This window comes from Notolabrus celidotus, chromosome 20 (genome assembly GCF_009762535.1).
Source record: "Notolabrus celidotus isolate fNotCel1 chromosome 20, fNotCel1.pri, whole genome shotgun sequence".
Classification (NCBI taxonomy): Eukaryota; Metazoa; Chordata; class Actinopteri; order Labriformes; family Labridae; genus Notolabrus; species Notolabrus celidotus.
In genome coordinates, this window is record NC_048291.1 from 3,947,157 (window position 1) to 3,959,943 (window position 12,787).

The following is a 12,787-nucleotide window of genomic DNA, read 5'->3' on the forward strand; positions in this document are numbered from 1 at the left end:
TTTTGGGGAGCCAGTGGAGCTGTTGAAGGACAGGGGTGATGTGGTCTCTGGAGCGGGAGTGGGTGAGTAGCCGGGCAGCAGAGTTCTGTATGTATTGTAGTTTTTGTAGATGGGAGGAGGGAAGACCATACAGGAGGCTATTACAGTAGTCGAGTCGTGAGGATATAAAAGCTTGAATTAGGGTTTCAGTAGCAATTAATCTCTTAACCAATGAATCCTTGATTGCTTGTTAACATCCCTAGTACCTTACTAGATTTCCTGCTACCTGCAATATCACACACTGTACCTTTAAGAAGCTGGAACCAGAATGTTTGGCGTTAAGTTACAGTAGAAAAAGGACACCACAGGCGGACAAAAGGCTGTACCATTTATTAGTCGCTTCGACAGGTGGCACAATACAAGGATTGACGACGCTGTCCTACCCTGAAAGGCGCCTGATTTGAAATAAATAGATTGTAAAGAGACAGAAACATTCTCTTGAGAGGGTTAGTAGATCTAAAACAAAACTGGAAAACAAGATTATGCAGAGTTCATTCTCTCCATCAGTTTAAATACCCGATAGAATAAAGTCTTATAAACACATGATTGCACTCAAACTGGTATTTTTCTACCACCTGATGCATTTGAAACAGTCAAATAATGTTTGTTTTTTATACCTGAAAGTCATGTAATAGGAGAATGCACTTGTTCTGTTTTGTTTGGCAATCCTTACTGGGACCCACTTCTGTGTCTTTGTCTCAGTAAGGGCAGCAGAAATGTGTCCTTCACACGCATTCATGTTTAGTCTACCAGCAGGGCCTTTTTTTTTTTCAAAACAATACAGACAAGTAAATAAAGATAGTCCGTCTCGGTGCTTTACTCTAGGGGCGCTCCTTTTATTGAACAACCTGAAATTCTAGCTATCTTTGGGGTAATGCCTTTTGTGTTTAGTCTTTGAGGGGGAAGAAAGGCACAGTCTGCAGAGCAGGGTCAGACAAGAGTTCAGTTGAAGTGCTTGGTTGCCGAACTCCTCTCGGGGGAACAGAAAGTAGCGCACATTTGTTGTGGTTTCTTTTCCGTTACATCAGATAAAAACCTTTTCTCTGTTTCTCTCTCTCTCTTTCTCTCTCTCTCTGGGAGGGCTGGGCCTGCAGTTCCTGAACCCATGCAGGCAGGGTGGGGCGAATTGAGACATCTGCAGCTGCAGCGAGTGAAAAAAACAACTTTGCGTTTTGGTACACCAACAGACACAGCGAAACCTGGAGTTTTGTGGTCGGCGCTGAACAATGCCAACGGTTTACAGTCGAGCTTTGTCCACGCCCAACTTTTTTCCCACAATGGCTTCAAAGCCAGCTCAAAGGGCTGATGGGGAGCTTTGAGGCAGGAGCAGACAGGTATATAGAACATATAACAGTCCCAGTCGCAGAGGCCGATCAGCCGGCTCGACTCCCAGCCGGCCGACCATCCGCTGCATGTCATCCCCCACTCTCCACTCCCTCACATTTCCTGTCTCTCTTCAGCCGTCCTGTCAATAAAAGGCAAAAATGCCTAAAAATATACCTTTAAATTTAAAAAAATATAAGTCTGATAGGAAAGAAGTTGCTGGTGAATTCCTTCTTTGAAGGTCAGAACTGGAAAAAAAAAAAAAAAGCTAAATCAAGCAAGCACTGACGGAGACTTATCAACGCCAGGGAGCAACCAGATGTCCAAAATGCCAGGTAAACTGTGCTGAGCAAGCTGGCTGCAAAGTGGAATTAAAAGCTGGTGATGATGGTGAGCATTATTTTGGAGTTTTGAGGTGGTCGCTGATATTAAAACAAGAGCAGAGTCCAATCAAATTTGAGCTATATAAAAACAAAAATGGAGGACACAGTGATATACAGTATACCCTGGAGGGAGAGGTCATCCTACCCCCACGAGATATGAATATACATATGCAGCAAATGTAGGAAAAAGAGGTAGCTAATTTATCATATAGAATAAACAATACTATACTAAGAGTTAAAAAACTTAGCTATTGAGATTGTGAACTAAACGTTTGCTACCGATAGAGGATGCTAAACCCGCTCGTGCTACGACTTCATCGCTTCTTCAGATCATTCCACGAACGCAAAGAAACAAAAAGAGATCAACAAGAATGGGAGGTATGATTTCTAATCATAGCTCCACGCTGAAAACGATGAATATACTGAATAAGTTATGTTTCTCCGGGATCCCAGTGATGACACAAGCGAGGATTTGTCTCTTTTGAGATGATCAGGCAGGACCAAAATGCAGACTGTGTACTGATCCTCCTCTGCTGCTATTTCTAGAATATAAGCAGATTTAGGCAAATAAATAAACACTACAATAACTCGTATTCTGTCCTCTGTATCTTTTTCTTTTCAAACTAAAAACTGGTCCTTCGCCAGAAAACAAATTATCCGCGGTTCCTTGACGCATTCCGCATTCCTCAGGAATTCTCCGGGCTGCAGGTTTGATCTCAAACCGTCTCTGTTTGCTTCAAAGGCCCACATCTGGTTTGCAGTTTCAGTAGTTGCGAATGCTGAAGAAGCCCACGCTGGTCGGAGACTCCTTGACTGTGACGGTTACCAGATTAGCCGTGACATCCGTAACGAACACATGTTCTATCAGGCTTCTGGTGGGCTTCCAGTCCTGGTTCTGGATGGCTCCTGTCCCAGCGTAGGGAGAATCCTGATCCGACTCCGAGCTGCTTTCGTCCTCGCCCGTGCTCATGTCGTTCATTTTGGCTTTCTTGCCGTCCTTGGGGGCCGATCTCTCCTGCTGGCTCTGGATCTCTGTGGAGGATTTCTGGATCCCACTTTTCTCCAGCCTGCTTGGGACTCTCTGGTTCTGGATTTCTGTCGTCACCTCGTGAGCTTTGTCCGCTACAGGCTGAGTGTTCCTTGCGGGTAGTCTCCCGGGTGTTGCCGGACTCTTAGGGAGGTTATACTCCTGGTTTTGTGTGACAGCAGTTTTCCTTGCAGGGTTTGTTGCATTTCTCAGGCCTGATCCTGGAGTAGTCCCGTTCCCAGGAGCCTTGTTGCTTTGCGCCTGTTTGCTCTGGAGGTTGAGAGGCTGAAGGCCAGATCCTTGATTGGATGCAGCATTCTTAGATGGCAGGGACGCCATCGCTTTAGTATTGGGTATCCGCTGCAGTGTTGACACAGGGGTCTGGGGTTTCTTTTGTCCATTGGGGGAACTTAGCGTATGCTGAGTGGTCCCTTGAATGGGGTGCTTGGAAGTATTCAAATTCAAAGCTGCGACCCCTTTGGATTTACTCGCAGCTGCTTTCAAATCCAGACTTGTCCCGCTGTTCACAGACAGTTTCCCCTCGCTGGCGCTCCTGTTCAGGATGGATTTGTTCATGGAGGGGGAGGCAGGCTGGACTGACCTCCCAGATACCACAGAGCTGGCTGAGTTTTTAACCGCCCCTCCCTGGGTCAAAGAGGTCCTGCTCTGAGCGCCCGCCGCATCCCGAGGCGAGCCCCGATGAAAACCCATGAAAGCAAAACTCGCCGGGTGAACCGGTTTCTTAATCGTACCCGGAACATCCACATCCTTGGACGTCTTCAGGACTTTGCGAGCGCCTTTGCTCAGTTGGATTTCCTTCACGTCCGGTTTCTTGCTCCGTTTCTTGGGGGGCTCCTGTTTGGCCACGACGATCTGTGCCTTCTTCTGGGGGACGGGGTGAAGCTCTCGAGTTCTGATGCTCGGATTCGCCGCTTTCGCGTTGCTGCTGTTGTCGTCGTCATCGTCGTCAGATGAGGAGTCGGAGGAGGAACAGGAAGACGAGGAATCAGAGGAGGAGGAAGAACCAGAGGAAGAGCTGCTTGATTTGGGAACTTCAGGCACATTTTCCTAAAAATCAAGAACAAATATTAGACAGTGTGCTCAGCCGTAAAAAAATACGATACTCTGCTTCAAATTCCACTCACCAATATTTTCCGTGGTCGTCCTCTCGGCCTTTTCCCTTTCTTGCGCAACAGAAGTTCCTTTTCTTGCTCTCTATTCAAATAAAAGCCAATGTCAACAAATGCTGCAAGGGAAGCCAAGTCACCAACTTTTGGCATGGGTCAACATTTCCTAGTTAAACTTGTGCTGTGGATTCTCTGTGCCAACATTTGAAGTTTTTGTCACTTATTACAGTAAATCTAACATGAATTAAGTCTGTCAGGTTCATGTTTTCCATATTGCTGATTTCATATCCTCTCACATCTAAAAGAATCGAAGAGTACTCTAAAGCCTCAGGTCCACAGGATGCGTGGTGCACTGCGCAGTCGATATGTTCCCATTCTAGTCAATGCTCTAAAAAGGTCCACAGGGCGGCACTGCGGGGCGTCTCAGCTCGGTCTCAGGAGCGTGCCCCCGCGCCGCTCCACCAGAGATACGCTTCAAGTCTATTTTTGATGCACCCAGGACGCATCAATATGCACAGAAAAGAACAACCTAGACAGGAAGTCAGGCACGAGGATCGCTTGCAGCATCCGCCAATCTCAAAATAAAACACAACACACGGACTCCTGACCGTTTAAAGATCTTATAGATCAGAAATACTCATCGATTATGGATGTAAGATACAAACAGCCACATATCTGTGATCCAGGTCGACTACAACAAGACTTTACAGTCCCTCCAGGAAGTTGCGATTTCACGATCGCAACTGTCAATGCCTGTCACCTTAACCTCAGCCCCTGTACGTCATCGGTTTTGTCATCAGTTTCACTTCCTTGGAACATAAACCTAAATCCTCACTTGATCGGCACTTTTCAACAACAAATCACGCACAGAGAACGGGTGAAAAGAGGGGACAGCAGGCAGAACAAGTGACCATGACAACGTTGTTTAAATAAATTGAGGGGCTCAGTGTTAGCTTGGTCTCTACCTGCAGCAGGTGTGCTTTATGAACCAGCTCTCCTCACCTCCACGCATCTGTCTCATCTTCATTGAGGATTTTTACCCCCTGGTGTGCGTTAGTGACAAAGACACAACCGGGGGACGTCTGTTTAATATTTGATATTTGTTGTTGTTGCTGCTGCCATTACTGTAAAAAGCTCTGCGTCTACAGCTTGATTTAATCCAGTTTGGTGATACATCAGACACATTCAGTAAGTTTTGATCAACTCCTAGTCATCGATGATGCAGATTCATTTCACTGCTAAATCTGCTAAATTACAAATTACAGTTGTTTTTAGAAAACATTCTTGATGTGGCCACTGTGACTGTATTTTGATTCTCTTGATAAACAGAAAAACGCCATGAAAGGTCTGTATTGCACATTCACGACGGTCCCTGAATGCACCTCGCAGTGACAGAGGCACTGGACAAACAGTCGGTTCACGGCACTCTGAAATGAATCTGCATATTTGATGACTAGGAGTTGATCAAAACTTACTAAATGTGTCTGATGTTTCACCAAACTGGATTAAATCAAGCTGTAGATGCAGAGCTTTTTACAGTAATGGCGGCAAAAACGTCAAACCTCAAATAGTAAACAGACGTCCCCCGGTTGTGTCTTTGTCACTAACACACACCGGGGGGTAAAAATCCTCAATGAAGATGAGACAGATGCATGGAGGTGAGGAAAGCTGGTTCATAAAGCAAACCTGCTGCAGGTAGAGACCAAGCTAACACTGAGCCCATCAATCTATAAATAACAACGTTGTCATGGTCACTTGTCCTGCCTGCTGTCTTCGTTCTTCACCCGTTCTCTGTGCGTGTTTTGAAAAGTGCCGATCAAGGGAGGACTTGCGTTTATGTTCCAAGGAAGTGAGATTGATTTTGAAACCGATGACGTGCAGGGGCTGAGGTTAATGTGATTGGTCAAATTTGCGGGAAAGTTGCGGTGATTGTATAAAACTGCCAGGCTGCGAAAAAATCCCGCTGATTGGTTGAATTTGCGTTGATAGTTGCGATCGCGAAACCGCAACTTCCTGGAGGGACTGATTTCAGATTGCGTGAAGTGTCTGTGCCTCTGTCGCTGCGAGGTGCATTCAGGGACCGTCGTAAATGTGCATTACAGTCCTTTCATGGCATTTTTCTGTGAATCCAGAGAGTCAAAATACAGTCACAGTGGTCACATCAAGAACGTTTTCTAAAAACAACTGTAAATTAGCGTATTTAGTTGCCCCTGAGATGCTATTTGGGGAAAAATGCAAAAAAAAAAAAGTGCAACTTTCACTGCAATTTTTTCAAAAAGCTGTCGCAAAAATCAGGCTTTTTGGGCCGCAACAATCACAAAAAAATCCTGCTAAATCCTGGAGGGACTGACTTTAGGATGAGGACAACACAATAGAGCCGAATAATTCCTATTAAACTCATTTAAACCTGCAAAAACAAATCTTCACTGTTCTGCTGCATACTCAGTGATGATTAAAGCACTAAAGTCATGGAATACTCTCCAAATGAGCAGAAATTCAACCACAGAAAATCTCTGTGACCTGTTGTTTGTATGTGGTTCTCTCTATACTGGACCCAGCTGATCCTATCTGCTCTGAGCTGTGCTACGCTCCCAATATGCGTCCTGTGGACAAGTGCGCACGCCCTCGCTGCGCAGCCGTAACGCAGCGCACACGCATCCCGTGGACTCCCCGGGTAATAGATGGGACAAGTTCACTGACACTGGACATATGCCATTTTAACAACAGATAGTGAAATTCACAGACATACTTATTTTGCCAGGCTTATTATAGAGTCAAAGGGTGTTAATGACTTAATAGGGACACTCACTTCTTGTTGAACGCTGCAAGCAGTCTCGGGTCGAGGATGTTCTCTTGGGGCTCCCAGCTGTTGTGCCTGAAATACAGCAAAGTTTCAAAGTGTCAAACTCAACAGAGTCAGTGAAAAGGTAGCCGGACAAGATCTCAACATTGAACCTAAATTTTAGAAACTCAGAACCTTTCAAATTAAGATCTTTTGTTTGAATTCAGAAACGGATATTTATGCTGTTCCACTCACCTCGTGCAACCTGATGGTTATATTAAGACAAATATGGTTGCATTAATTCTAACTTAAAGTTAGCAAGAATTCAAACCTGTGGCGAATCAATAATAAATAGAAAGGGAAAGTTTTAATTATGACTGCTTTGTTTTAGTTACAAGACACAACTTCATGCTGGCTAGGGATGTGCGCTGGTAAGCACCAAAATGACTCATCAGTTTAGTGAGTTATTAATATTTTCATTAAGGTAGGCTTGAAGTGCCGGTCATATGTTGTGCCTTAGCTTTAGCGCAGCCACCCGCCATTAGACAAGGCTGCAGCTGTAGCGCTTAAACACCCTACTATCCAGATGTAAACAAGCACAGATGACAGATGGTACCTCGTAGCACAGATCAGTTTGGCACAGTATTTACATCTCAAAGACAAAGCTACGTTGTGTGCAAGCTGCTTCTAGTTAACTCTACATACACTACAATGCAGAACAAGTACAGGCAGGTGGATGTTAACCTGCATGGAGGACTTAAAGCTGGGGTTGGTAGTCTCGGAAAACCAGCATGAATTTGAATGTAGCTTTTCCTCAGGACTCCGTCTAACCCCTCCCCTCCTCCCTCGGAGCTCCTCCAAAACGACGCCCCCCCGCTCACATGCACGAGCGCCGCTGATTCTCGACCATATGATGGTGACTGATTCAAAACCGGTCCTCACCAAAACATTCTCATAGTGAAAGTTAAAAACATAAACAAACATGGCTGCTGTTAGTACTCACAACTATCATGCTAGCATTATCCAGTTGTACTGGTGACACGATATCAGGAGAAAAGTTATAACACATATATAATACTGTAACAGCTCTACTGTTTGTTAAACGTGTTCAGTGTAGATGTTCTTAATTCCTACAGTGTTGACGGTCAGTGAAGGCATCAGGAGAGGTGTAGAGAGTGCGAGTGGGAGAGAGGAGAGACAAGAGGAGAAGTTCTTCATTCATTCAAACATTGATTGTTGCTTTGTTGGTTGGCGTGATCACGGCCGACAGTGACCGGTTATTAAAACTCAACTTGTTCACGAATCGGCTCGTCATCACTACAGCGTCCGGACGGACGCTACAATAAATATATATTTCCTGTAGGACTTACTGAACGTCATTAATTATTCTGCTTGTTGGTGAGAGCTTTTTAGACTCTGATCCGGACTACAGTCCTGAGCAAAGCACCTCATCAGGTCAGAGGGGACAGGCCCGAGGACGAGCGAGAGGGGCAGTAAATAGAGTCAGGGGAAGTAGAGGCAGGAGACGGGGACTCGGAGGAGTGCACACCGGGGAAATGTACGCGCAGGAGGAGGGCAGAACGGCTGGACGGGATTTGATTGGTTTAAAATTTGGGGAGCCAAAAAACAGTGATTGCTTGGTGTTTTCCCAGGTTTACTCCGGCTGTAGATAGCAGCTTTCATCACTCTTTTTTAGGAACACATCATGTAATGATTGCCATCAGGACATAAAGATCATTTTAACCAGTATAACAAAAAGTGTATCTAAATCTGATTACCAACCCCAGCTTTAAGGCAGGGGTGTCAAAACCGGCCCGCCAGAGGTTCAAATCCGGCCCGCGGAACAAATTTGTAAAGTGAAAAAATTACAGAGAAGACATTAACTGCGATTTTTTAATAAAAGTAATTACTATTTCAAATCTGTCCTCTGGGGGTCGCATACTATCAGAGAGCTGACGGAGCGCACCTGAACGGTGCTCCGGGACTTTTTTTCTCAAAGTGAGAAAATAGATGACTTGCTGTTTGCATAATCCGGTTGAGATTCATAAAGACTTTTTAGAGCACTATAAGAGGATCCAATTAGCACTAAAGTTTACATATATGTAAAGTTGTCACAGTAGGAACGGTGGATCCACAATCTTCGAAAAAAGAGCCACATATTGTACGTGTGCTTTCCATACACGTGCATGCATTACAGATGCGCTCCGTGAACACTAACACTACACCCCTTCATACAACACCGTCCAGCAAGCAAAGTGTTCATGCTGGAGCTGAGGGGTCCAAAATAAGTCAACTTTACCTCCTTTATTATTATAATCTCTCTGTTCTTTTGCAGTAAACATTACACTCTGTGTGTCAGGTGAATGGGTAACCTGTGTGCTTGGTGTGTTCGCAGCAGGTTTCAGGGCTTAAAGAGTCAAATATTCGACCCCAATATGAGACTCATCATGCAGAAAAATACAACAGCTGTTTTTGTTCAAAGATAGTTCATTAAATGTGAACATTTTCAGAATGTACTTGTACCTTTTTGCACTAAAACAAAAAGGAACAATTTGGAGTTTTCAATATTTATAGGTTATTATGTTGTGATTTTACTGGTCCGGCCCACTTCAGATCAACTCGGGCTGTATGTGGCCCCTGAACTGAAATGAGTTTGACGCCCTCTGACTTAAGGCTAATGATGCTAGCTGTGCTAGTGTTAGTGACACTCAGCAACCAATTTAGGTTAGTTTACCCACAGACTGTGATCCCATGTGTAGCCATGTTATATAAATTGTACGACTTTGACTTAAAGTGACTTTTTTAGCTTTCCTCTATATTGGTCATTAAGTCAGAATTTAAATTTCCATTTAAATAACTGGGGAATGAGTTGCTTTGGTGCAAATACAATCAGAATAAGCTGAAACTTCTCTGGATTTTTAGATACACGTTTCCGTTCTTGAACAGTCAGCTATGTTCTAGAAGTTTGGAGGAATATTTCATTTTAACTTCTTAAAAGATACCATCCTGAGAGTAGCACTCAGCACACTATTTTGAACTTTTTCTCCAAAATGAAAGCAAAAACCTTCAATGGAACTCCCCATGTCTGATAGAAACGGCGGTGAAGGAGGCAAAGGGGAAAGCTGAAGTGTTTTTGGTGCTTCCACAGAAATAATTGGGGATTTTTTTAGGGGGAACTTGGGTGAAATACCACACAGCAGTTTACAACTTTCCTCCCACAGCTACCAAATCAGGCTCAGTTTGGAGTTTTTGTTCTGAGAGAAGCTCCTACATTCATGTGAAGTCATGAAGACAACTGTGTCACAGCGTGGAGCATCAGGGAGGCGTCAAAAATAACCTTTTTCTGCTGCTCTTTTTGAACACCTGTGCTTTACTACTTGTTCATTGGTCTTTAATTCAAAGTAACTTTCACTGTGAGTTAATTACAGAAATGTAAAGGACTAAAGACCAGCAGCCTGTTGCACCAGTAAGTTCAAACGTAGCCTATTTTGAACGTAATTTCTCATTTAGGATGAAGTTTACACTCTACTAACGTTTTGGGCGTTGCACCAGCTAAAGTCCTCCATACAGTATATCGGCTGCCATGGCGTGTCGTTTTGAAAAGTGGGATGATGAGGAGATACAGAGGGTCCTCCCAGCTATATGACGTCTGCAACCATAGACTGCATATACGCGATATCCGCGAGAGATTAAATCCTTTGGAAAAATATGATGACCAAGATTTGCTCTCCTATGATTAACATATGTTGTAGTTGATAATTGCACCACTCGATGTCACTGTTATTATACACACACCGTAGATTAAGGATTGAGGCTGCAGTTATCACCTTACTTTAGTTTGTTTCAGCCGTTGGTCAGTTCTGAGACGATTAGGCACGAAAGATAACAATGCATCAAAAGTGGTGCTTTCCTCTGATTGGCTGCTGGAAGTGTAAACGTCATATCTGCAATGTTTTGGTTAGTTTGGACGTTACTGTCTACTAGTTAAGATGAACCTTACGTCTCCGTGGTGCAACCAAACTATGTCACAACTTAAGTTACAAACTAACTTTGTTTTAGGGAGGACTTTACACCCTAACTTAGGACTCAACTTATGCACAGGTGGTGCAACAGGCTGCAGGAACTTAAAAAAAAAAAATGCCAGTTTGTTTGTTTTGCTGCTCTGTGTGATCTCAACTACATGCATGTGTAATGGCTTTTCTCTCCATCACTTGTTGTTGAAAAGCCTTTTCTGATCAGCAGTCTCTGGTGTGGAAAAAAAAAAAAAATCAACCCCCACCTTTTCCCTGCACACACACACACACACACACACACACACACACACACATACACACAAAGGATGTGGGTCTAACAGAAAGCCATGGAGCTGGCAGGCAACAGTGTGCATTGATGGTGGATTACAGCAACAATGTGGAGTGAGCAGAAAGGGCAAGTGACAAGAAATGAAGGAAGAGTGGAGCCATAATGGAAGTGAATATAAAAGTGTGAATATATGTGGAGCATTGAGGTTATATAATGCATCACATGTTACATAAGATGGCTGTAAAGTGAATATTAAAACACACAAACAGGCATTTATGACGGACATAAAGGCTACATAACAAAACTTGTATAAGTCGAGGTTACACTTATATAATTGTCTTTATATGTATGTTAAAATATTAATCAGGTATACATTTATACACCTGGTATCATCTGTTTTAATGCGCTTTTGCACAACTTCTAAATTCTGACGTGTTATGAACAAAAGAAGGGGAATCTAAAGGTTAATTTTGTGAGCTGCATTTGAACAAAATGTAAAAATAAAGAAGTAGTTGTTGTATTTTTGTTTGGTTTTGGTGTTTGTATCACTAAATGCAGCGTTAAAGCAACAGTTGACTGAAAGCAACAAGCGACACGTTGTTGTTGTTGTTTTCATTGTTTCGGCCAGCAGCTCCCTCTCGTACTTACTTGGACGACCATCCCCTCCACTTCACCAGAAACTCCAACTTCCCCTGAAGGAAACCCAACAAAGAGGGAGGATATTTAAGGACACACTACTTTAAATTAAAGGTATTTAAAGTGTGGGTGTTTCCGAGGTTCCTACCTTTCGTAGTCGTTTGTTTAAAATGCATTCCGCATCAAAAACCTGCTCTCCTACGGCGCTCAGCTCCTCCATGTCTGCCTTCGCCCCGAGGAAGAATCCTTTATCAGAAGCCAGAGAGGCAGCTGCACGCGAGGAGTGAGCGCAGCCGGGACCGGATGTGGATGAGGGGACCTTCAAAGTAAAAGCCTGACGGAAAAAAGATTATTTTATGTAACAACTAAGTGTATTATTATTATTATTATTATTATTATTATTATTATTATTATTATTATCATTATTATCATTATTATCATTATTATTATTTTTTTAATTATTATTATTATTATTATTATAACTATTATTACTATTATAATAACTATTATTATTATTATCATTATAACTATTGCTATTACTATTATTATTACTATTATTATTATTATTATTATTATTATTATTATAACTATTACTATTATTATTATTCTCATTATTATTATTCTCATTATAACTATTACTATTACTATTATTATTATTATTATTATCATAATAACTATTACTATTACTATTCCTATTACTACTTTTATTATTATTACTATTACTGTTATCATTATTATCATTATTATTATTATTATTATTATTATTATTATTATTATTATTATTATTATTTTCTTTTTTTATTATAATTGTTATATTTGCCTATTATTTCGTTCATCTGCCAAACAATATCATTGCTTGATACACTGATATGTGAAATTAATAAACATCTCAAATATTGCAAATTACATTATGGAGACAACCTACATTTTAGCACCAAAAGTGATTTTGTATTTAACAACAGGGACAAAGAAGCGTATGGGTTAGTATAAATGAAACATGCAATTTTATGATTCTTTTAGTAAAAGTAAAACATATGAACGCTGCCTAAACTTCACAGATCTACTAACACCCTACGAACCCAGAAGCTGCTTGCGTTCTTCAGGTACATCTCTCCTCTCAGTTCCATCAGCTCGCCGTGTCACCAAAGGTAGAAAGGCATTAAATAAA

General features: G+C 42.3%; 1 protein-coding gene across 1 annotated transcript; it reads right to left on the reverse strand.

The window, feature by feature from the left end:
* Positions 1-354: 354 nt before the first annotated feature.
* On the reverse strand, positions 355-11,865 carry cbx2 (chromobox homolog 2 (Drosophila Pc class)). Its single transcript, XM_034711741.1, has 5 exons — positions 11,768-11,865; positions 11,632-11,675; positions 6,709-6,774; positions 3,918-3,987; positions 355-3,840 (listed from the first exon to the last, which is right to left on the reverse strand). The coding sequence occupies exons 1-5, from the start codon at positions 11,837-11,839 to the stop codon at positions 2,509-2,511; spliced, it is 1,584 nt and encodes a 527-aa protein (XP_034567632.1). The 5' UTR covers positions 11,840-11,865; the 3' UTR covers positions 355-2,508.
* Positions 11,866-12,787: the final 922 nt, after the last annotated feature.

Coding starts and splice junctions, on each gene's coding strand:
- cbx2 (XM_034711741.1), bottom strand. CDS start 11,839: ATGGAGGAGCTGAGCGCCGTAGGAGAGCAGGTTTTTGATGCGGAATGC. Junction 3,988..6,708: donor CTTGCAGCGTTCAACAAGAA/GTGAGTGTCCCT, acceptor TTATTTGAATAG/AGAGCAAGAAAAGGAACTTC. Junction 3,841..3,917: donor GACGACCACGGAAAATATTG/GTGAGTGGAATT, acceptor CTTGATTTTTAG/GAAAATGTGCCTGAAGTTCC.